The 26018-nt window shown below is 39.3% G+C and overlaps 1 protein-coding gene across 8 annotated transcripts in view; it reads left to right on the top strand.

The window, feature by feature from the left end:
• Window positions 1-6035: 6035 nt before the first annotated feature.
• The window catches only part of CUNH2orf42 (chromosome unknown C2orf42 homolog), a 41801-nt gene continuing 21818 nt past the window's right edge, over window positions 6036-26018 (top strand). For 3 of the 8 annotated variants that reach the window (XM_037048156.1, XM_037048163.1, XM_037048164.1), the window contains exons 1-3: window positions 6036-6106; window positions 20615-20884; window positions 21276-22110. In XM_037048156.1, coding sequence (XP_036904051.1) covers window positions 20864-20884; window positions 21276-22110 — 856 coding nt within the window. In that variant the 5' untranslated portion in view covers window positions 6036-6106; window positions 20615-20863. Of the gene's footprint in view, window positions 6107-13884; window positions 13904-13932; window positions 14012-19332; window positions 19440-20614; window positions 20885-21275; window positions 22111-26018 lie in introns of those variants that run through there. The other 5 variants (XM_037048160.1, XM_037048161.1, XM_037048159.1 and 2 more) reach the window with 5 other exon arrangements.

The raw sequence follows: 26018 nt of genomic DNA on the forward strand, positions 1-26018 counted from the left end.
TTAATCTTATTCCAGAAACAGTGATTTGCATTGTGTTACTATTTGATACCACAAAGAATCGGAATTCTCTAGATTCAACTCCTTATGGAAACTGAAGATCCCATTTTCCTTGATGATATTATCTCCCTGTTGAAAACAAGATTCACATCGTAGTTTTATTCTTCTCTTTTGTCCCTGTGCCTCATACTCTTCCTTTTGTATCTGTGTTAGAGTTATATTACACTTGAAAAGGCAGTTGATAGGACTAGATTGCATATACAAAGAGAATTAGGTTTATTAAGTGCTATAGGGTGTTCTTGAGGTTAGAGTGAGTTTGGAAAATAAAATGTGTTTATAGGAAATAAAAAGCACACTATTTCCATGAAAGAGTGATTTCCAAAAACAAAATCATTTTTGTATGGGGGTTATTACATTTTTTTTTCAGTCATTGCATTTTACTGTTATGTTTAGAACTTGAAGAATATACCTCTAAAACAAGAAATTTTCGTTTAAGAGCCATAATAAAATGTATGTGAATGTGTCTCAATGGAATAGTATTTTATATTATGTCCTCTAAAGTTGGAGGCTAAAGTTATTCTGATAGTAATTCAACTAAAAAGGAAAAAGTAGACATCTGACTCAGGATTACTAAGCTAGGGTGAGATGCTGCACAGAAAATAGGATTTATGCACAGTTTTACATACTGGATAAATGAGATCCCTAGCTCCTTCTCGTTGAGCTCTAGAATATAAACAGCCACACCTGCACACACTGGGCAGGATTTGGAGGATCCTTCTTTGGAAAAACTATTTTGTAAAGATTTTTTTACCTATTTCTTTTTAGAGAGAGGGAGAAAGAAAGGAATGGAAACACTGATGTGCGAGAGACATATCCATCGGTTGCCTCTCTCATGCCCTCAACTGGGGACCTGGCCTGCAACCTGGGCATGTATGTGCCCTGAGAATCCAACCAGTGTCCTTGCAGTTCACAGGTGGCAGTCAATCCACTGAGCCACACCAGCCAGGGCGAAAAACTTGAGATTAGAGACAGATGCTGACATTTGAGGGTCTTCACCAAAAATCCAAATGACCACCAAGCCCCCTACAGTGAGTGGAGTGTGCCAATCATTAAGCCCTTCTCATGAACATGAATCTTCCAAACAGGTTTTTAGTGCTTCTCTTTTAAATAAAGACCACCAGAAATTGAGGGAAACTTTGATTGTAATTGGTACATCTAAACAACAAGCAACTATCGAAGGATCAGAAAACTTTCAATAACTATAATACCCTAAGATGAAAGAAGATACTGTATTTAAGAAATTAGAACAGGCCCTGGCTGGTGTATATCAGTGGATTGAGTGCGGGCTGTGAACCAAGGGTCACTGTTCAAGTCTGGGACACATGCCTGGGTTGTAGGCCAGGTCCCCAGTGGGGGCCACATGAGGGGCAACCACACATTGATGTTTCCCTCTCTTTCTCCCTCCTTTCCTCTCTAAAAAAAAATTTAAATCTTTTAAAAAAAGAAAATGTTCTTTAAAAAAAGAAATTAGAAGAGAATACTAGTAAAATATCAGAACTAAAAACTAAAATAGTAAATTCAGTGAGACTATTAAAAGACAAATATTCTACAACAGAAAGTAGAGGGGAAGAATATGGATTAATTCAGGAGGTTTAATATACAACCAATAGGCCTTCCAGGAACGGAACTGAGGAAATACGGGAATGGGTGGACTTAATTAGAAAATAAAATAAAATTATCTTGGTAAAATGATATTCGAGATTGAAAGAAGGCTCCCGAATCAACACAATAGGTAAAAAGACCCTTACAAGGCCATACCACTGCAATTTTAGGATACCAGACATGACAGAATATTCTAAAATTTACCAGGTAGCAAAGGGTTGAGAAAATACTCAACCAAAACATTGGAAACAGAATCAATGGGTATTGTCTTCAAAAGTCTGAATTATCTATTCAATTATTTTGTCATAGTAAAAATAGAATAAAGGCATTTTCAGACATACAAGTTCTCAAAAGATTGTCTTCCCGTTCATAGCTTCTCATCTAATGAGTACACTGTTGAAACAAGAAAATAAACAAAAAAATATGTAGTGTCTAGAAACAGGATCCAACACAGGAGTGAAATAAGGGGATGTCCCAGGATAACTGGTGTGAAGCAAATTGGCACCCAGTCCAGATTGATGTTCAGAGAGCTAGACTTGGTGATCAGACAGGTTGGGCTATGCAGGTAATATAAAGTATGGAGGATGTGAGAAGACTTAAGTACTGAGAAGAAATCAGGTAAAAGAGGAAATTGTCAGGAAAAAACACTATAGAAGAAAGGAAACCGTTCCTTCCTGAGCCAAATAAATGCACTATAATACTTCAGAAGTTTTTCTTCAATTTTACATTTTTGTACTATTCTATTTCTTTGGTTTTCTTTGAAATTCCAATTGTATGTTGGATTTCCTGTCCGACATCCGTTTCTATCAGTTCTTCATTCTTTTTATCCTTTTGTTTGCTTCCCTTGTTTCTAAACTGTTCCTTAACACATTTCCTGTGGTAGCCAGACTTACTTGTGTTGGTTGTCATTTCTGAAATGGTTTTGTCTTTCACTTTCCTAAGTTCTACCAGTTTCCGTTTCATTTTAGGGACATCTCTTCACTGAATTTTTGTATTTTTAAGCTGCAGTTGCTTCATTAGATTTTTTTAAATTGACATTGAAATATTGGTGCATTATTTTCAACTGCATTGTGGAAATATTTTTCCTGTTAGTTTTCTCCCGGGAAACAACAGTTTTGCTACTCTTTCATACTTTTAGTTAGAGTATCTTTGTGTAAATTCTGTGCTGTTCCTTCATTCATGGTTGAAACAGTTGAGATTTCCTAGGCCAAGCACCCTTAAGAAAACGAAGGGAACTTCTCTAGGGTATCTCATGTGTAGCCATGTGTCCTCTCTTGGGATGTGACCTTGTTCAGAAGTTCTGTGCCAGCTCTGAGCTTCCCTGGTTCCTTCATCTGCTACTTTAAGGGACCTAACTCCAATCCCCTACCTTGCTTTCTGAAACCATCTCTAGACCCCCTAGGCTCTTCACACACTTTCCTTCCCTTCTAATACACTTGTTCAGTCTTCAGGGCAGGTTCTCTTCTCAGAGGGAATATTTGCTAGTTGATTTCTGAGATCTGCCAGCACCAGCCCCCTCCTCACTCCCTGTTCTTTCCCCACTGGGCTCTCTTGGCTTCCCATCCAGTAGTACACTTCACCTCAATGTGGAATTTGTGAGTTCTTCTCTGCCTCCCTAGTTTCACTTAAATACTGTTTATGGGGATCTATTGTCGTTTTCCTTGCTCTCTATGATTTCCAGAAAGAAAAGATCCAGAACTAGCCTGCTAATAATATTGTTCTACCAAAAATCAGAAGCCCAAATCTCTTACACAAACTCTTAAACATGTACATTTGATTATGACACTCCCCTACTTGAAAGTTTTTGTTCGCTTCAAATTGCATTTAGGATGTACTCTAAAATCTTTAAAGTACAATCTATACTTACCAACTTTACAGCAAGCAATTCTCTACTTTCCCATAAGCCCTACCCACACCACGTTCATCTTTGAGTACTTTGTGTCTTTTTTTAAGAAAGAGAAGAGGGGGAAAGAGCCTATTGCATGCAACCCTGCTGGGGACCAAACCTGAATCTAGACATGTGCCCTGACTGGGTCAAATTCATGACCTTCTCGTTTATAGGATGATGCTCCAACCAACTGAACAACAATAGCCAGGCCATCTTTTAGTTTTTTGAATAAGGAAATGCTTTATCTTGGGGTCCAGTCAGAAGACACACCAACACTAAATTTTGCTTTCAAGATTTTACTTATTTTTAGAGAGGGGGAAGGGAGGGAAGAAAAGGGAGAGAAACATCAATCAGTTGCTTGCTTCTCAGGCATGTACCCTGATCAGGAATCAGACTGGCAACCTTTTGCTTTGCGGGAAGATGCCCAACCAATTGAGCCACACTGGTCAGGGCCCAACACTAATGTTTGAAAAGGAACTTTTAATGTAAATAGTTGTTAATAATTAAGGGGTTAACTACTAAGAGGGGTCCATAAGTTGCAGGGCTAAAAAAGCAGCTACTACTTATAGACCAAGTAATGTGATGAAGGAATGGGTTGGGAGAACCCTGACTAGGATTCTGACATCTTCAAAGAGGGCTTGATTACCACAGGAATGTGGAGGGTGGCGAAGAAGCATGCCAGAGGGTGTGGGCCAAAGCTGGTCTATAGTATAGAAATACAATAGTTGACCAGGTAGCAAAACAGCTGCAGGTCTCAGATTTAGCAAATAAAAATAATTCTAAATATTACATGGAAGGTACACTCAAAATTGGTTTCTTGACTGAAATTCAAATGTAAATGGGTATCCTGCATTATATATTCCTGTTTTTACAATGTATCTTTAAATTCTCAGTTCTCCACTGAAGTGAAAGCTGATGACTGTTATCTTCAGTGTCGAATATAGTCAGTACATGGCAAACATAATAGGTGCTCAATACATGTTTGTTGAATCAATTAATTGTTAAACAATCTGGTTTTGATCAAATGTCTTTCTACCATGTGCAGATAGTACTACTGTATAGAGTACAGGATGTGAGGTGATGAGACCCAAATCAAAAGCACTAAATCACTTAGTGTATTGAGCAGGAGCCTGTGAACCAAAGGAAGGAGGTTTGATTCCCAGTCAGGGCACATGCCTCGGTTGCAGGCCAGTTCCCAGCAGAGGATGCACGAGAGGCAACCATACATTGGTATTTCTCTTCCTCTTCTCTTTCCCTGTAAAAATAAGTGAATATTTTTTAAAAAGCACTAAATCAGGGCCAATTCTTTATGCCATACAAGTCATTTGACCTTTTATTATCCTAAAGGTCCTAGGGAGCCATTGATCTAATCTGTGTTTAGTCAAGATGTCTTCAGGGTTTCTGGCTTGAGCAATTGGATGGTAGAGCTAGTTACTGGGGTGGGAAAAGGAAGAGGAGCGGTTTGTAAGACAAGTAAGGATAGAAGCTACGAGGCAAAAGATGAGAGCTAATGAGTTCCATCCTTAAAAATGTGGAGCTTGGATATGTGTGACACTCAGAAATATCCAGTAGGTAATGATTGAGAATTGAGAAGGGAGATGGCGCTCCAGCCTGGGAGCTCAGTTGGTTAAATGACTGTATGCCAAGGTTTGCAGATTCCATCTCCAGCCAGGAAACAAACGAGAATCAACCACAGTATAGTTAGAATGACGTCATCCAAATGATCCAGGATGCTGATGCTCATTAAAAAAACTTACAATAGAAATGAAAAGACAAAACTGGAAAATTTTTCTAGAAAAAGTGTGCCCTTCTCCCCCTACCTCCAGTTTAGGGAACAACAGTCCTAGAAAGGCCCATTTTCCCCGGGGAACTTTCCTACAGCACCACCACTAGTAAGTAGCGGAAATGGAGCCCTAGTTTCAGGAAATCAACACACGCAAGCCTCAGGAACTTTGTGTCTTATTCAATCACGAACAAAGAACATTTAGATTTATTCTGTGTAATTCCAGAACCAGGATATAGAGGGCTGATTTCAACTCATAAGAGAAAACGTTAGAGTAATACGTGAGAATGTAGTTAAGGGAGAAAAACAACGATATAAACACTAAGTGACAGAAACAGTGTATACTGCAGTGATTAAGACCCCCTTCGAGAAAACATTGTCTTAGCTGACATCTAACAGTGTAGAAGCTCTAAGGCGATTTTGTCGTCATTACCAGTGGAACTCTACTCAGAAACTGGACTCTCTCAGGCCTGAAACAGTCATGACCAGTCCTAGAGAGTTGTGTCCGCGCCTTCCGCCAGCAGGGTAGGCCAGAAACACCTCGGCCACGGTGACGAAACTGAACATTTCCCAAGTAAGCGTAGATTCTACTATCGGATTCTGCAGCAATTCTCTGCAGCCTCTAGGAGGCAGAGACTTCAATTCCCATCAGACAACGCGAGCTGGGGTGGGCGGGCACTCCCTGCGCGTGGGCGGCCCCGACCAATAACGACTTTTGTTACAGCGAAGAGTTTGGCCGTGTTTGTAAAAGACCGCGGCAGGCGAAGAGAGAGGAGGTGAGGGCGGTCGTCAGCGTGGGGCTGTGGGACTGCTGTGTGGGGGTTGGGGGCGCAAGGCAGTTAAGGGGGCCTTGTTGACAGAAGGTGGGGGCGGCGGTGGAACCGGGTGTAGAGCCTGGAATCCCGTCAGAGAGCGTGTCCAAGCAGCAGGGTGCTGGCCAGGCGATGCTTCTGCTTGGGCCTACTTAGAACCGGAAGTAAGCCATAGCGCGGGGAGGATGCCGGGAAACAGGTCCCGGCGGTGCGACCTGGGTCGGGCTGGGGAGCGCAAAACCCGGCCGAGGGTACGCGTCCTGAAGGTCCTTTTCTCCCCAAATACATTTCTGGATTTCCCCAGAGGCCTTTCTGCGTTATTCCGAGGCTGTGCAGGTCTAAGGGAAGCACCCTAGACCAGAAGTCCAGAGTTCTGGCTGCTAGCCCAGCCCCTTCCTCTCACTCGTGGTTTGACAAGGAATCCAGCAGATTCCTAACGCACGTTAGAATATCTGGCTGTGAGACATTAATCACATCATTACTTTCTCTGAGCCAATTTCTTCAACTCTAAAAATAAGTACAGTAGTACCTACTTCACAGGGTCATGGGGTCATGTAAGAACCGTCTAAATCTGTAAGAATTTTGTAGTTTATTTGAGCCAAACTGACGACAATTGCTGGGAAGCAAAATCTTAACGGATTCAGAAAACGCTCCAGAGAACGGCAGTTTTGCACCTTATTTTATTTGTTAGAATCAAAGACTAAGTAAGACACTAGGGGATTACATGAAATCCATGGGTGATAGATTAGAGAGGTAAGAGAGAGCAAAGCAGGGAATATCTGTGATTGGATAAAAGACACATTAGATGCAAAAAGTTAGTAGACAGGCTCACTTAAGGTAAAGATGGACCTTTGTCAAGAAAGTTACTGGCCTAGGACATTACCACCCACCATTACTTGACTTTAGTTAGGAAGTTTTAATTTCACATCATCCTATGTTACTTTAGGTCTCTGAGATTGTAAGGCCCACCATGCATGCCTCCCCTGAGCTTATCAGGATTAATGTGGGGCCCTTTTTTCATCCACAGTGGTGAATAATGCATGAGTAAAATGCATGGGAAGGACTAACTCAGTACCTGAGTAAGTTTCATTTGTTCTCTTCACTTACTGTGCTTTACAAACGTTAAACAGTACCCACCAAGCTTTATAGCTCTACAACCAAATAGTAACTAGATGAAAAACCCACCTTTCAGGGAGCATTTGTGGGCTGGCTCTTCCAGCACCATTCCTTATACATGTTGCTGAGGACACCCTTTTATAGGCAGGATTCAAATACAGGCTCTTTATGAGTTGTATTAACTTGTTTGTATATGCTTTCTATTTTTCTCTCTTTTTCTTTCCTATATACTTTCAGTATATAATCAATAAGCCCTGGCCTCTGTTGGCCTCTGTGGCTCAGTTGGTTGGAGTGTCATCCCGTAACCAGGAGGTCTCCGGTTTGATTCCTGGTCAGGGCACATGCCCGGGTTTCAGTTCAGTCTTCTGTTGGGGCACATGTGGGAGGCAGCTGATCTGTGTTTCTCTCTAGCACCAATATTTATCCCTCTCCCTTCCCCTCTCTTGAATGAGAATAAAATAAACTTCTAAAAAGTATATATAATCTGTAATAAGTGATACTAGTATATGTTTAAAATCCAAATATTAGCCCTGGCTGGTGTGGCTCAGTGGATTGAGCACAGGCCTGCGAACCAGAGGATCGCGGTTTGATTCCCAGTCAGGGCACATGCCTGGGTTGCAGGCCAGTTCCCTGCAGGCCAACTCCCACCCAGCAGGGGACACATGAAAGGCAACCATACATTGATGTTTCTCTCTCTCTCTCTCCCCTTCCCCTCCAAAGATAAATGAATAAATAAAATCTTTTTAAAACTGCTGATAATTAATAGTTTAAAATAAAATAAAATCCAAATATTAAAAACAGTGAAATGTAACTGTCCCTCTCATTTTCTATTCCTAAGTCCCAAGTCACTTCTTGTGAGGCAATAGAAATTATCCTATGTGTGTGTTTGTGTGTATCTCTTACCTTCTTTTTAAAACAAGAGTATCATATTAGTCCTGGCTCGGTTGGAGCATTGTTCCATACACCAAAAGTTTTTGGGTTTAATCCCCGGTCACAGCACATACCTGGGTTGCAGATAAATCTGTGGTCGGGCATATGTGGGAGGCAACTGATCGATGGTTCCCTAATTCTCTCCCCCAAATCAACATACAAATGTTCAGGTGAGGATATTTTTTTAAAAAGGTATGGTATTCATGAAGTACTACACATCTTTTCATTCCACAGTATATCTTTTTCATTTTTAAACAGAGGGGAAGGGAAGGAGAGAGAGGGAGAGAAACATCAATGTGTGGTTGCCTCTCATGTGCCCCTACTGGGGACCTGGCCCACAACCCAGACATGTGTTGTGACTGAGAATTGAACCAGTGACCCTTTGCTTCACAGGCCAAGTCAATCCACTAAGCCACCCCAGCCAGGGCTCCACAGTATATCTTGATACATGTTCCTTATCTGTCTATATATATAGGCCTTTCTGATTGTTTTTAGTGGCTTTATATTGGCATGTTATATGATTACACCATAACTTATAAGAGGGACCCCAAAATGGAATTTATTTTAAAAATTGTGTATTTATTCTTACATGTTTAAACTTCAGTCACCTTCAAAGTATTCTGCATTTGATACAATATACTTATCGAGACTTTACACTGCTCAAAACAGTTTTTGAACTCTTCAATTTTTATGCCTTTTAGTGCTTCTGCTGTTTTTTTTTTAAGATTTTATTTATTTATTTTTAGAGGGGAAAGGAAGGAGAGAGAGAGAAATATCAATGTATGGTTGCCTCTGGTGTGTCCCTTGCCGGGAACTGGCCTGCAACCCAGGCATGTGCCCTGACTGGGAATTGAACCTCGATCGTGTGGTTCGCAGGCCCGCGCTCAATACACTGAGCTACACCAGTCAGAGCGTGCCATTTTTTTGTTTTACTTCTTCTACATTAGTAAAACATTTCCCTTTGAGGACTTTCTTTCATCTGGGGGAATGAAATCGCTCAGGGCAAGATCCACTCAATAGGAGGGTGGAGCACAGGGGTCATGCTGCTTTTGGTCAAAAACTGCTGAACACTCAGAGTGGTGTGGTCAGGTACGCTGGTAAATCACCCATTGTAAAATGGGCAAAAATGTTTAAAGAGCCTTAAAAAAATTTTTTTTCACTGAAGCCAAACGTGGCCTCTCACAACAGTGCCAGCTGGTACACCAATACAGGTGGGTTCTTAGAACACTCACGTAGAAGGGGAAGCCTGTACTATAAGGGGCCTGCCCACCAGAGATAATCCTGTTTTTTTTGTTAGGGCTGGGGATCCTACCTCATATTTAGCCAGCTCTTAGACTGTTTTTATTCCTGTGCAATTATGGGCAACCCTGCATGTAGTACTCCTGTGCATACTTTGTGTACATGTGACACTACTGAAATTGTAAAAGTGGAATTGCTAAGGCAGAGTGTGGATTTTACATTTATTTTATTTACATGCCTTTTAAGAGGATGTTCACTCTACACTCCTACCAACAATGTACAGAACCTGTTTTCCCACATCATCATGAACATAGTGTTAACATTTATGTTTTGTCACTTTGCCAAAGTACTACCTTGTTTTATTATTTACTTATTTATAATCCTCAGGATATGTTCATTGATTTTAGAGAGTGAGAGAAAGAAAGATGGATCAGTTTTCTCCTACACGCACCCAGGCCGGGGATCAAACCCAAAACGTAGGTGTGTGCCCTGATCAGGCATCAGATCCATGATCTTTTGGTGTACAATGCTCCAACCAACTGAGTCATCCCACTAGGGCAGTCCTGTCTTGTTTTAATTTTCCTCTTATTCTAAGGTTGAATTTTGAGTGTTCAAAATTATTTTTATTTTTTCTTTTCCATAAGCTGTCTTTTAATTTGCTTTGCTTATTTTTCTAGTGAGCTTGTTCTCTTTTTTACTGATTTGTAAAATCTCTTATATTTGGAAATCAGCTCTTTGAAATTTGCATTCGAAATATTTTCTGCCTATTTTTCTATTTCTTTATGGAAATGTGATTCACGTAACATAAAATTCACCCTTGTAAAGTGTCACAATTCACTGATTTTAGTATATTCACAGAGTTGTGCAACCCTTCATTACCTGGAAAAGAAAGCCAGTACTCATTAGCAGTCACTCCCAATTTTCCCTTTGCCTCCAGCCCCTGACAACCACTAAATCTATTTTTCATTTCTATGCATTTGCCTATTCTGAATATTATATTTAAACAGAATCATAGAAGATGTGGCTTTTTGTGTCTGGCTTCTTTCACTTAGCATAATATTTCAAGGTTGATTCATCCATGTTGTAGCATGTATTGGAACATTCACTTTTAAGGCCAAATAATATTTCATTGTATGGCTATACAACTTTTTGTGATACTCATCAGTTGATAGACATGTAAATTGATTCTTCTTTCTTGATATGAAAAATACTACTATGAACATTTGGGTACAGATTTTTGTATGTTTCAAATCTCTTGGGTGTGTATTCTCTTGGAGTTATATGGTAACTCTCTTTAACATTTTGAGGAACCATGAATTTTCCAAAGTGGCTATGCCATTTTACAATACCATCGACAATCAGGGTTCCAAATTTTCTAGATCCATGTCAACACTTAGTGTTCACTGTCTGTCTTTTTTAATCATATTAGTGCCTGTCAAGTGGCATCTCATTGTTTCGATATGCATTTCCCTAATAGCATGATGTTGAATTTCTTTTCATGTGTTTATCATCTATTTTTGTATCTTCTTTGGAGAAATATTCATTCAGATTCTTTGCTCATTTTTAAATTGGGGTTTTTTTGGTCTTTTTATTGTTGACATGTAAGTGTTCTTTACATATTCCGAATACAAGTCCCTTATATATGACTTGCAAATATTTTCTCCACACATTTTATGGACTGTTCTTTTCACTTACTTTTTCTTTTTTTAAAGATTTTACTGAGAAGGGAGGGAGAAATTGAGGGAGAGAAACATCAATGTGTGGTTGCCTCTCATGTGCCCCCTACTGGGGACCTGATCTGCAACCCAGGCATGTGCCCCAACTGGGAATCAAACCAGTGATCCTTTGCTTTACAATCTGGCACTCAGTCCATTGAGCCACACCAGCCAGGGCCTTTTCACTTACTTTATGGTATCCTTTGAAGCACAGATTTTAAAATTTTGATAAAGGCCAATTTTTATATATTTTTCTTTTGTTACATATGCTTTTGGTGTCATAACAAAGAAACCATTGCCAAATTCAAGGTCGTGAAGATTTACCCCTCTTCTAAGAATATTATAGTTTAGCTCTTACATTTATGTCTGTGATCCATTTTGAACTAATTGTTATAAACAGTGTGAAGTGTGGGGTACACCTTCATTCTTTTGCATCTGTATACCCAGTTGTCCCAGCACCATTTGTTGATAAGACTATTCTTTCTCCATTAAGTGATCTTAATATCCTTGTCAAAAATCAACAAATTCATCATGAATGTGAGGGTTTATTTTTTAATTCTCTATTCTATTTCATTATTCTGTATGTCTCTCCTTATACCAGTACCACATTGTCCTTTTACCTTCAGCTTTATTGAGATGTAATTGACACAACATTGTGTAAGTTTAAGGTGTACAAGTTGATTTGATACACTTTTTAAAAAATATTTATTTTTTAGAGAGAAAGTAAAGGAAGAAGAGAGACATCAATGTATGAGAGAAATGTCAATCAATTGTTTCTTTCACACCCCCAAATGGGGACCTGGCCCTCAATCCAGGCCTGTACCCTGCCTGGGAATCAGACCAGCAACCTTTCAGTCCACAGGTCAGCACTCAGTCCACTAAGCCACACCAGCCAGGATATGATTTGATATACTTTTATGTTGCAAACTGATTACCACCATAGCCTTAGCTAACACCTTCGTCAGTTCACATAATTACCATTTCTTTTTTGTGGTGAGGACATTTAAGATCTACTCTCAACAACTGTCAAGTACATAATACACTATTATTAACTATAACCACCATGCTGTGCATCATATCCCCAAAACTTACTCATCTTAAACTGGAAGTTTTTACCCTTTGACCTATACCTCCCTATTTCTCCCACTCTCAAGCCCCTGGAAAACACCTTTTTATTCTCTTTTTCTGGGAGTTCAGCTTTTTTTAAAGATTTTACACAGAAGTGATATACAGTATCCATTTTTGTCCAAATTGTCTCCATTCACTTTGTCGTAAGTTTTGAAATCAGGAAGTGTGAGCCTTTCTACTTTGTTTTTCCTTCTCAAGACTGTTCTGGCCCTACCTGTGTGGCTCGGTTGGTTGGGTATCATCCCACAGACTGAAGGGTCACGGGTTTGAATTCTGGTCAGGGCACATGCCTGGATTGTGGATTACGCCCCCATGTGGAACATGTGTAAGAGGCAACTGATCGATGTTTCTCTCTCACATCCATGTTTTTCTTCCCTATTTCTACCGTTCTTCCCCCATCTCTAAAATCAATAAGCATGTCCTTGGGTCAAGATAAAAATAATTAATAATAAAATAAAATAACTTAAAAATAGATTTTTCCAGCTCTTCCAGGTCCCTTGCATTTCCATTTTAATGTTAGGATCATCTTGCTAAAGTCTGCAATAAAAGGGAGGACATGGGGTTTTGATAGGGATTACATTTTATCTGTAGATCAGTTTGGAGAGTAGTACTATCTTCATTACTGTATTTTCCCATGTGTAGTGTGCTGTCATGTATAATGTGCACCCACGTTTTTGGCCCAGACTTTCAGGAAAAAAATCTTTTGTTTTAATTTTAATACAATTTTTATTCATTTATATTTAGATACCTTTTTGTATTATATAGGAATTTTAGCATTTATTTTTGAATATATGGTACAAGAAATTTTATGTAACAAATAATTATAAAGCACAACAACAGATACAAGGTATTTTAGGTACTACCCATGTATAATGCATATCCTTATTTTCCCCAAAAAAATTTGGCCAAAAAGTGTGTATTATGCATGGCAAAATATGGTAAGACTTCTGGGCGGTGAACATGAAATGTCTTTCTATTTTTTAGGTCTTTAATTCCTTTCCGTGATGTTTGGTAGTTTTCAGTGTACAAGCCTTGCATTGCTTCTCTTTTGCTCAGTTTGTTTTCATCTTTGGACTTAGCTTATAGTACTTTTTGACATGCATAAAATTTTTGTTTTTATGTAATCAAATATCAGTTTTAGTTTAAAATGGACAAAATATTTGAATAGCTGTTTACCCAGAGAGATAGATACATGGCTAAATAAGCATATGAAATGTTGCTTAACATGATCATTCATTACAGAAATGCAAGCTAAAACCATAATGAGATGCCACTTTATACCCATTATAATCAAATGACTATCATCAAGAAACAGTAACATGTTAGCCAGGAAATGGAGAAATAGGAACTCTCTTATGTTGCTAGTGTGGATGGAAAAATGATATAGCCAATTTGGTAATTTCTTAAAAAGTTAAACAGAAATTTATATGACCCAGCAATTCACTTCTAGGTATCTGCCCAAGAGAAAATAAGACATTTATCTTCACAAAGACTTGCATATTTATTTTCTCAGCAGCATAATAGCCAAAAATTGGAAAGCGTTCAACTATCTGTCAAGCTGGTGAATGGATAAACACAATGATATATCTATATGATGGAATACTATTCAGCAATATAAAGGAATGAAGTATAGGTACGTGCTACAATGTGGTTGAATCTTGAAAATGTTATATTGAGTGAAAGAAGCCAGACAAAAAAGCCACATGTGTATGATTTCATCTAAATGAAATGTCCAGAAAAGGTAAATCTATAGAGACAGAAAGCAGATTAGTAACTTTCTGGGAATGTGAATGGTGATTGACTGCAAGTAGCAAGAGGAATCTTTTGGGGGCATGGAAGTATTCTGAAACTGAATTGTAGTGAAAGGTGTCCAACTCTATACATTTAATAAATATCATTGATTTCTGCATGTAAATGGATGAATGTTATGGTATATAAAATACATCTCAATAAAGAGATGTTTTTAAAAACTTGTACAGTTAGGAAAATTTTTAATCAATATTTTTTGGATTCTGGGTATTGTAGGCCATCCTCATTCCAATATCCTTAGGGAATATTTTAAGATCCCTTCCTCTTTTTTTAAATTTTACTATCTTAAGGGTCCTACCTTTTGTACTTATCTGCCTGGATATTTAAATATAGAAAGTGAGACAGAACGAATACAGTATTTTCATGATAATTTTTACCCTTTTTATATTGTACAATTAAAAATAGTTTATTAAATAAAATTATGTGGCTCTCCTCCCATTGTTGATGTTTAAAACCACTAATGTGTTTTTCAAACATTTTTAGAAGTAAATCTTTTCCTCCCAATAAAACCTTTAAGAAAAGTAGAAACAATATTTCTGTTGTTTCTGTAGAAACAGTCTATTCTACTGAAATACTTGCATCTGTGTACTAAGATAAATGTTTAGGATGTTGATTGCAGCATTGTCTGGAACTGAAAAACGTGTTGGTAGAAGTGGTTAAACTATGGCATATTCACAATACAGATTACCATACAGACGTTAAAAATCACGTGCAGGGCCATTTGTGCTGACGTGGAAAGAAATCAATGAAAAAATGTTAAGGAAACATCTCACAGCAATGTGTATAATTCCACTTTTCTAAAAACTAAAACCTACATCTGTACATAATTCATTTAGTTATAAACGTGAAATAATCTGGTGGATATATGCCAGCATTAACTGTGGTTACTATTTAGGAATGGGAACTTTTGGGGGGGAAGAGGTGGAATTTAGGTTATGTGAGAATAGTGATAGTGGTAAGAATGGGACTGAAGAGGTCTTTAGCTTTTTGATTTTTAATTTTTTTAAATTGGTTTTAGAGTGGAAGGGAGAAACAGAAACATTGATGACAGAGAGAAATATCGAACCCGCAACTTATGTATGTGCCCTGACCTGAGAGAGAATCCATCATGGTTTGGTGTGGTAGGGAGGATGCACCAACCAACTGAGCCACTCAACCTGGGTGGGCCTTTGGCCTTTTAGTCTGCTTTTGCATTTTGTAAGGTGGTTCTGTTATCTATAAATTTTTAAATTTACATTTCTAAAAAGATCATAGTGCCCTGGCTGGTGTGGCTCAGTAGACTGAGTGCTGGCTCACAAATCAAAGGGTCACCAGTTTGATTCCCAGTCAGGGCACATGCCTGGGTTGCAGGACAGAAATGTTGCTTAACATTTCTTAAAGATCTGAACTTCCTCAGTCTGTTGTTTAAAACAGCTGTAAAAGTATTTTACTTTTTGGAATATGTTCCATTATGTGGATATACTACAGTGAATTTAACCAATTCCTTCCTGATGGACATCAACTTATTTCTAACATTTTACTATTACAGAAATGCTTCAGTGAGTAGCCTCATATGTTATTCATTTCACATGTGGAAGTATGTCTGTAAGATAAATTCTTATTAGTGAAACTACTGGGTCAAAAGGAATATGCAGACAAAACATCAGATGAGTCAAAATTGAAAGACATTCTTTATAAAGTACCTGACTCTTCAAAATTGTTGAGATTATGGAAAACAAGAAAAGACAAACAACTCTGAGAAGACTAAGGAGACATAATGGCTAAATGCAATGTGGTGTCTTGAATTGGATTCTGGAACAGAGAAAAGTACGAAGTCTAGAGCTTAGTTAATAATGTACCAGTGTTGGCTTCTTAGCTTTGACAAATGCCCCATGGTAATACTAATGTATTCTATCTTTGCAACTTTTCTGAAAATGTGAAATTATTCTAAAAATGTTTATTTCTTAATATTATTATATATTACCTATAATAAATAAACAAATTAAAGGATTCTTGTTGTCTCTCCTGAAAATGCTATAGCAGAATTTCTTAAAAATACTATTTTAAAAGTTATTCAGTTGTTAGTTTGTTACAATTGTCCCATTTTTCCCCCTTTGCCTTTTTCTCCTCAGCACCCCCTCTGTTCCCAAAGTAAATCCCTACACCATTGTTCATGTCCGTGGGTCATTCATACATGTTCTTTGACTAGTTCCTTCTCCTTCTTTCCACCGTTATTCCCTTCCTCCCTCCCTTCTGGCCGCTGTCAGTCCGTTCCACATTTCCATGCCTCGGGATCTATTTTGTTAGTTTATTTTGCTCATTACATTCCCTTTATAAGTGAGATTTAAAAAAGAAAAGCTTATTTTTTTAAATATATTTTATTGATTATGCTATTACAGTTGTCCCATTCCCCCCCCTCTTTATTCCCCTCCACCCTGTACACCCTCTCCCACCCGCATTCCCCTTCTTTAGTTCATGTTTATGGGTTGTACATATAAGTTCTTTGGCTTCTACATTTCCTATACTATTCTTAACCTCCCCCTGTCTATTTTCTACCTACCATTTATGCTTCTTATTCCCTGTACCTTTCCCCCTCTTTCCCCCTCACCCACTCCCTGACTGAAAACCGTCCATGTGATCTCCATTTCTGTGTTTCTGTTCCTGTTCTAGATGTTTGCTTAGTTTGTATTTGTTTTTTAGGTTTGGTTGCTAATAGCTGTGAGTTTGTTGTCATTTTACTGTTCATATTTTTGATCATCATCTTTTTCTTAGATAAATCCCTTTAACATTTCATATAGTAAGAGCTCGGTGATGATAAACTCCTTTAACTTGACCTTATCTGGGAAGCGCTTTATCTGCCCTTCCACTCTAAATGATAGTTTTGCTGAACAGAGTAACCTTGGATGTAGGTCCTTGCTTTCCTGACTTTGAATACTTCTTGCCAGCCCCTTCTTGCCTGCAGGGTTTTTTCTTTTTTCTTTTTTGAGAAATTGGCTGATGGTCTAATGGGCACTCCTTTGTAGATAACTCTCTCCTTTTCTCTTGCTGCTTTTAAGATTCTCTCCTTATATTTAATCTTGGCTAATGTGCCTCCTCTCACAACCAAAAGAAGGACAACAACAAATTTTAAAGCAAAAAACAACCAGAACTGACAGAAAAATCAAACTGTATGGAAGTCAGACAACCAAGGAGTTAAAGAAGAGACATTCATCCAGACCAGTAGGAGAGGTGGAGACAGGCAACCAGGTAGAGAGGACTCAAGGCAAGGCAATAACTGGAGGACCTGGGTGGGTGAGACAGCAGCCTGTGGACTGAGCAGTCCCACATTTGTGCACAAATAAACCAGGAGGAACAACTGGAGAAATGAAACAGAAGGTGCAACCCAGGGTTCCAGCACAGGGGAAATAAAGGCTCAAAACCTCTAATTAAAAACACCTGTGGGTGTTGAGGTGGCAGTGGGAGATACTCCCAGCCTCACAGAAGAGTTTATTGGAGAGACCCACAGGATTCTAGAACATACACAAGCCCACGCACCTGGGAATCAGCACCAGAAGGGCCAAATTTGATTGTGGGTAGCAGGGGAAGTGACTGAAAACTAGCAGAGTGAAGCAGGCAGCAATGTTCCCTCTCTGACCCCTTCCCCACATACATCGTCACCATGCAGTGATGTGGGTTTCCCTGCCCTGGTGAACCCCTAAGGCTTTCCCCCTTACTACATAACAGGTGCACAGAGACAAAAAAAAAGGCTCAAATGAAAGAACAGTTTAAAGCTCCAGAAAAAATAGCTAAATGACAAAGAGCCAACCTATCAGTTGCACAGTTCAAAACACTGGTTATCAAGATGCTCCAGGAACTCAGTGGGTCCTTCAATAGCATAAAAAAGACCCAGGCAGCAATGAAGATTGCATTATGTAAAGTAAAGAAAAATCTACAGGGAACCAACAGTGACTGGAAGGAAACCAGGACTCAAATCAACAGTTTGGAACAGAAGGAAGAAACGTTCAATCAGAACAGAATGAAGAAACAATTCAAAAAAATGAGGAGAGGCTTAGGAACTTCCAGGACATCTTTAAATGTTCCAACATCCAAATCATAGGGGTGCCAGAAGGAGAAGAGGAAGAGCAAGAAATTGAAAATGTATTTGAAAAAATAATGGAGAACTTCCCCAATCTGGCTAAGGAAATAGACTTCCAGGAAGTCCAGGATGCTCAGAGAGTCCCCAAGAAGTTGGACCCAAGGAGGAACACATCAAGGCACATCGTAATTACATTAGCCAAGATTAAAGAAAAATTTATTCTTTTTAAAAAAGGCATTAATGGGTCCCACTGATGTGGATAAGTGGGTTGGGTATCGCTCCAAGGACTGAAAGGTCACCAGTTCAATTCCTGGTCAGGACACATACCTGGGTTGCCAGCCAGGTTCCCAGTTGTGGGCATGCAAGAGGCAACCAATTGGTGTTTTTCTTGTACATCATCGGTGTTTCTCTCCCTCTCTTCTCTAAAAATATCCTTTCAAACTTTTTTATCTATGTGTGTATATACATATTTTTTACTTTTTTAAATAAAAATTGAACCATGCCATGTAAAAAAGGAGAGCGGCATTAGTGGAAAAACTGCTTGAATCCAAATAAAGTCTGTAGTAGACTGAATAGTATTGTACTAATGTTAGAATCTTAGTTTTGACAAATGTCCACAGTTGTTTTTTTAAGATTTTTATTTTTAGAGAGGAAGGGAGTGAGAAAGAGGGTGACAAACATCAATGTGTGGTTGCCTGTTGTGCACCTGCTACTGGGGACCTGGCCTGCAACCCAGGCATGTGCCCTGACTGGGAACCAAACAGGTTACCCTTTGGTTTGCAGGCTGACCCTCAGTCCACTGAGCCACACCAGCCAGCGCATATCAGTGTAGTTTTTAGTTAAGTTCTTTCATTCATATATATAATATTTTTTCTCATTTTGCAAATGAAAAACAACCTGAAGCTCAAAAGTTAAAAGTTTTAGTCACAGCCTGGCTGGTGTAGCTCAGTGGATTGAGTGCAGGCCTGTGAACCAGAGGATCGTGGTTCGATTCCCAGAAAGGGCATATGCCTGGGTTGCAGGCTATTTCCCAGCGGGGGACGCATAGGAGGCAACCATACATTGATATTTCTCTCCTTCTCTCCTTCCCTTCCCCTCTAAAGATAAATAAATAAAATTTAAAAAAATAAATAAAAGTTTTAGCCACAGAAATAATTGGTGGTAACAGGCCAACCAAATCCTCCATCTTTTGACTTTAGAACAACATTCTTTCCTGAGAACCCATCTTTGGCTGAATGAGAATACCTAGTAAAGAAATTTATTGACCTGGGAAGGAACTCCTGTGTAAACAGGCTAATGTCTCTATGTCAGTGGTTTTTAAATGGGTGATTTCTGCCCACATTTAGCAATATCTGGAGACATTTTTTGTTTTTTTACAACTTGGGGAAGGGGTGTTGATTGCTACTGGCATCTAGTGGGTAGAGATTAGGGTTATATCCTGCAATGTGTAGGATTCATCCTGCAGTGTGTAGGATTCCCTTCTAACAACCAAGAATTATTACCCACACCTAAATGTCAGTAGTATCAAGGTGGAGAAGCCCTGATGTAGACCACATTTTACAAAGCTTTATTTGCTCAGTGGATACTCAGCAAGCAAATATTACAGTTGAGGGATTAATTCATAGCGCTAGTGAAAAAGGGCATTCTTAGACTTTTCTGATTTGTACTTTTCAGTTTGTTAGTCAGTGGACTATAGAAGATATGAAGGGAAAAGGGAGGAAGCAGTGCAAATAGCCTATTTCAAAATGGCAAGCAGATTACCTTTTTAAAAAAGTGTTTAAAATATTGAGCTTTGGTTAATAATATGCATGCTGAACTGATGTCTGCAGCGTTCTCTGAAATGCATCAAAGTAAAAGATTGATGGATGGAGAAGAGTGTGGAAAAACAGATATGTAATAAAGCAAATACAGTAAAATGTTAGTAGTAGAATCAAGTGGGTGAGTATATAGAGGTTCACTGTATAATTCTATTTTTTATATGTTTGAAAATTTTCATAATGGAATCAAAAGCAGAGATTTATACGGTTTTTAATAGACACTGGATTTGTAGGAACTGCATACCTAATTTTTCTGGGTGAACTCAGGCAAATAACTTGAGTGTTCATCTGAAGAATGGTGGTTATTTGACTCAAAGAAGATACTAATATTGTGAGGTTCAAGTGAAATTATGAATGTGAATGCACTTGGAAAAGCATAAAGTGCTGTAAAAATGCAAGGTGTTACTATTAGGAAGGATGTGTGGCCAATTATAAACCATGGCTCTAGGTGTTCTTGACAACTCCCTGTGTAGTACTATTAGCACTGTTTTATCTTTATAAAACAGTTGGAAGTTTTATCTTTATAAAACAGTTTTGCAGTTGGAATTAAAGGCAAGCATTTTTATAACAATTTCTGCCAAATATTTGTGAAAGACTTAGATTACTTTTCTGAAAAAAATCTGTCTTTGTATAACTTAAATATTTTTTCTTGTTTTATTTATAGACTGCGAAGATCTCCATGTAGGGCAGCAGGAAGCTGCTTTGACTGAAACATTGGGCAGGAGCTTTGCCAGTGAGTGGCCAAGAAAGAGGCTGCATTGTTACACTATGGAGTTCAAACTTCAGAAGACTTTGGGTTAAGCAGTAACATTTACTCTGTAAATGGTTATGTTGTCACCTGTCCTCTGTGATCATCACAAACTAATGAAACGTCCTTTTAGGTCTTGTAAGTTTAGGTTACACCATTTTCCATATGCTCTGGCAGCTGAAACAGGTAGGATTGGGCTGGGTGTTGTAAGGAAGGGTGGAAGGGAAAGAACTAACTTTTCCCATTCTCTGGTCCTTGCTCAAGGTAAACATCTGTGCATGTAAAGATTAGGGTAACTAATCTAGGTTCTTGTATAGAACAAGATTGAACCTAGAGTAATGCTTTAGTTGTTATATTAGCATTTAAAAAATATATAGGCCTATGAAAAGCAGTGTTTCCTTCATTTTTATTTTGTTTGAGGGTTTAAATTGATGTTGTATTTGAGGGTGCAGTTTAAAAATAGTGAATAGTTTCTTTGCATTTCACTTTCTGTACTATTTAAATATCATAAATGATTTTAACTCTGTGTGTGTACATGTATGTATACTCATGCTGATGGGCATATTGCTTTTTCTAGGGGCCTATAAAAATGGAACAAAACTCTCTGAGGACTAAAGTCCCAGCTTTCTTATCTGATTTGGGAAAAGCCACATTGAGGGGAATCAGAAAGTGTCCTCGATGTGGTACATACAATGGAACCCGTGGACTGAGCTGTAAGAACAAGACATGTGGAACCATATTCCGCTATGGTGCACGGAAGCAGCCTAGTGTTGAAGCTGTCAAAATCATAACAGGCTCTGATCTGCAGGTCTACTCAGTGCGACAAAGAGACCGGGGCCCTGATTACCGATGCTTTGTGGAGCTAGGTGTTTCAGAGACGACAATCCAGACGGTAGATGGGACAATCATCACTCAACTGAGCTCTGGACGGTGTTATGTCCCCTCCTGCCTGAAAGCTGCCACCCAGGGTGTTGTGGAAAACCAGTGTCAGCACATCAAGTTGGCAGTGAACTGTCAGGCAGAGGCTACCCCTCTGACTCTGAAGAGCTCAGTTCTGAATGCGATGCAGGCTTCCTCAGAAACCAAGCAAACCATCTGGCAGTTGGCCACAGAGCCCACGGGTCCACTTGTACAGAGAATTACTAAAAACATACTGGTGGTGAAATGCAAGGCAAGCCAGAAGCATAGTTTGGGGTATTTGCATACATCCTTTGTGCAGAAAATCAGTGCCAAAAGCTTGCCTGAGCGACGTTTCTTCTGCTCCTGCCAGACTCTGAAATCACACAAGTCGAATGCCTCCAAGGATGAGGCAGCACAGAGATGCATTCATTTCTTTGCTTGCATCTGTGCCTTTGCCAGTGATGAGACATTGGCTCAGGAATTCTCAGACTTCCTAAATTTTGATTCCAGCGGTAGGTGGTATGGTTGACACACTATGTTTTTCTAAAATGGCAATGAAAGAATTCCACTGATGGCTTTGGAGATTGTCCTAGCAACCTTCAGAAGCAGTTGCTAGATAATTCAAATGAAAAGCATTCCTTCTTTTAATCCCAGGCAGCACTTGCATAAAGGTTGGTTGGTTGGCTGATTGGTTGAAATTAATGATCACGACACTCCGCCATTTTCATTGAGATAATTAATCTAGTAAAGTTAGCTTTGCTTTGATTTTTTTACTCTTCCACAGATGGCCTGTGTTAATAAAAACAAAAAAAGAAATCACTTTTATTTTGGGTTTTTTTGCTTTTTGGCTTTTTTTTTTTGCTTGCTGCTTATCTTTGAAGCTAGGGAAAACAAGTACCCTGCTCAAAAGAAAACCTTTAAAGTTTATAAATCAAGTCTTTTTTTGTTTATATATATAATTTTTTAATCTTGTAAATGCTTTTTACTTTCATTTTTAAATAATCTCTAATTGGCAGCAGCTCCCAACTTTTTAGTTTGGGAGCTAAAAACTCTAGAGCTTCCAACTCCAGAGCCTTCTATCAAGTTAATAAAACATGTTTTGGGATGTCCTTTAAAGGAACTTTTTATTTGCAGGTTTGCAATCTTTTTTAATTTTTATTCATGTATTTTTTTATTTTAATTGTTGTTCTAGTACAATTTTCTGCCTTTTACCCCCATCCTAGCCCATCCCCTCAGCCCTCCCTTCACAATCTTTGTTTTAATTAAATTTATTTGGATGACTTTGGTTAGTAACATTAAGATTCAAATATACAATTCTAGGCCCTGGCTGGTGTAGCTCAGTGGATTGAGCGTGGGCCTGTGAAGCACATGATTGCGGTTCGATTCCCAGTCAGGGCACATGCTTGGGTTGCAGGCCAGTTCCCAGCAGGGAACTCATGAGAGGCAAGCATACATTGATATTTCTCTCCTTCTCTCCTTCCCTTTCTCTCTAAAGATAAATAAATAAGTAAATAATTTTTTTAAAAGATTCAAATATATAATTCTATAATACATCATCTGTATATTACATTGTGTACTCAATGCCCATAGTCTATAGTCTTTCATATATGTGACCCCCTTTACCCTGTTCATCCTCCTCCCTTCCCTTTCCCTTCTGGTAACCTTCAGACTATTGTCTGTGTTTCTGAATTTGTTTTGTTTTTTCTGTGTGTTGCTTTCTGTTTTATAGCCTACATGTGAGTGAAATCATATGCTTTTTGTCCTTTTCCATCTAATTTATTTTGTTTAGCACAGTACTCTCAAGATCCATCCATGTTGTCACAAATGTCAGTATTTCAGTCTGTCTTATGGCCGAGTGGTATTCTTTTGTATATATGCGCCATGCCTTCTTGATTCAATCATTCATTGAAAGACAGTTACGTTGTTTCTATGTCTTGGCTACTGTGAATAATGTTACATTGAACATAAGAGTACACATATCTTTGTGAATAAATATTTAAAATATTTGGGTATCTATACCCAGAAGAGAGGTTGCTGGGTCATATGGTAGCTCTGTTTTCTTAAGATTTTATTTATTTATTTATTTTAAATATATTTTATTGATTATACCATTACAATTGTTGTTCTATTCTCCCCTTCATTCCCCTCCACCCTGCACACCCCCTCCCCCACCATTCCCCCCCCTTAGTTTATGACCACATGTCTCAAGTTCTTTAGATTCTATATTTCCCCTACTAATCTATGCTATTTTCTGTACCTTCTCCCCCCTTCTCCCCCTCCCACTCCCCTGTTGCTAACCCTCCATGTGTTCTTCATTTCTATGGTTCCACTCCTGATCTAGCTGGCCTTTTGTTTTAGATGTCGTTAATAACTGTGAGTTTGCTGTCCTTTCACTGTTCATATTTTTCATCTTCTTTTTCTTAGATAAGTCCCTTTAACATTTCATATAGAACTCCTTGAATTTGATCTTATCTGAGAAGCACTTTATTTGCCCTTCCATTCTAAAAGAAAGCTTTGCTGAACAAAGCAATCTTGCCTGTAGGTCTTTGGATTTCATGACTTGGAATAATTCTTTCCAGCCCTTCTTGCCTGCAAGGTCTCTTTTGAGAAATCAGCTGACAGTCTGATGGGAACTCCTTTGTAGGTGACTGTCCCCTTATCTCTTGCTGCTTCTAGGATTCTCTCCTTCATTTTAATCTTGGGCAATGCAATTCTGATGTGCCTTGGTGTGTTCCTTCTTGGGTCCAACTTCTTTGGGACTCTCTGAGCTCCCTGGATTTCCTGGAAGTCTATTTCCTTTGCCAGACTGGGGAAGTTCTACTTTATTATTTGTTCAAATAAGTTTTCCACTCGTGGCTGTTTCTTTTCCCCTTCTGGTACCCCTATAATTTGGATGTTGGAACGTTTAAAGATGTCCTGGAGGTTCCTAAGCCTCTCCTCCTTTTTTTGAATTCTCGTTTCTTCATTCTTTTCTGGTTGGATGTTTTGTTCTTCCTTCTGGTCCACTCCCTTGATTTGAGTCCCAGTTTCCTTTCCATCACTATTGGTTTCCTGTGCATTTCCCTTCATTTCAATTAGTTTAGCCTTCATATGTTCCTCTAATTTGTGACTATAATCAACCAGTTCTGTGAGCATCCTGATCACCAGTGTTTTGACCTGTGCATCTGAGAGGTTGGCTATTTCTTGGTCGCTTAGAGTTATCAGCTCTGGGACTTTGAGTTCTTCTTGAGCCATATTTTGGACTGTTTGTGCCTGTAATGTATGAGGAGTAGAGTCCTAGGTGTTCACCAGGGCAGGGCAACTCAGTCGTAGGTTTTTGACGCTGTGTGTGTGTGGGGGGGGGGTCAAAGGAAATCAATGGCAGTCCCCTCTTCCTCCTCCCGCCACGGGGGCCACCCAGTCCGGCGCAGTGTGCGACTTTGATGAGTCTACCCTGGACCCTCACTGGGTTCGCCGCTGGGGCCTGCACGGTTTGCCACTGGGGTCTGTGGAGTCCCTCTCACTGCTCACTCCTTTGCTGGTTTATCTGCGCACGAATGTGTGACCACGGTCAGCCTGCCCCTCACCCTCACTGGGTCCGTGATGCTATCCCGGCTGCCTACACGCCTGGGGCACCTGGGTTGCCTGGGTCCGGGGATCCTTCCTGCCTGACCCCGCTCTGCTGCTGGCTCCACCCCTCTTACCAGTCTGGGTTGAACGGTTCATTGTCGGACTTCCGTATAGTTCAGTTTTCTGTTCTTTGGCTGCATCTTTGTTTACTAAACCTTTGTTATATTCAAACTTGGTTGTGGGAGAAGGCACACTGTTTCCACCTATGCCTCCATCTTGGTGGAAGTCAAGATTTTATTTATTTATTTTTGGAGAAAGGGAGAGAGAAAGAGAAAGACTCATAGATGATGTGTGGTTGAGTTTCATGCAACCCTAACTGGGAACCTGGCCCACAACCCAGGCATGTGCCCTGATTGGGAATCGAGCCAGCAACCCTTTGGTTCACAGGCTGGTGCTCAATCACTGAGCCACAACAGCCAGGGCTATTATTTTTTTGAGGAACCTGCATACTGTTTTTCATAGTTGCTGTGCCAGTTTACACTTCCACCAGCAGTATATCAGGGGTTCCCTTTTTTTCCACATCTTTTCCAATACTTGTTTCTTTTTTTCTCATAATAGCCATTCTGATAGGTGTGAAGTGGTATGTCATTGTGTTTATTTGTATTTCAAAGAAATTAATGCAGGTAATCACTCCATTATTGGGGGGTTTGAGTTTTTATAAGTTAATTTTTTATACCCTCACCCAAGGATATGTTTTATTGATTTGAAAGAAAGAGTGAGAGAGAAAAACATCGATCAGTTGCCCCCCATGCCCTCTCTGCACCCGCAACATAGGGGTGTGCCCTGACAGGACTGAGCCTACCATCTTTTG

This window comes from Sturnira hondurensis, unplaced genomic scaffold (assembly GCF_014824575.4).
Source record: "Sturnira hondurensis isolate 20B ecotype Veracruz unplaced genomic scaffold, ASM1482457v3 Scaffold0006413, whole genome shotgun sequence".
Classification (NCBI taxonomy): domain Eukaryota; kingdom Metazoa; phylum Chordata; class Mammalia; order Chiroptera; family Phyllostomidae; genus Sturnira; species Sturnira hondurensis.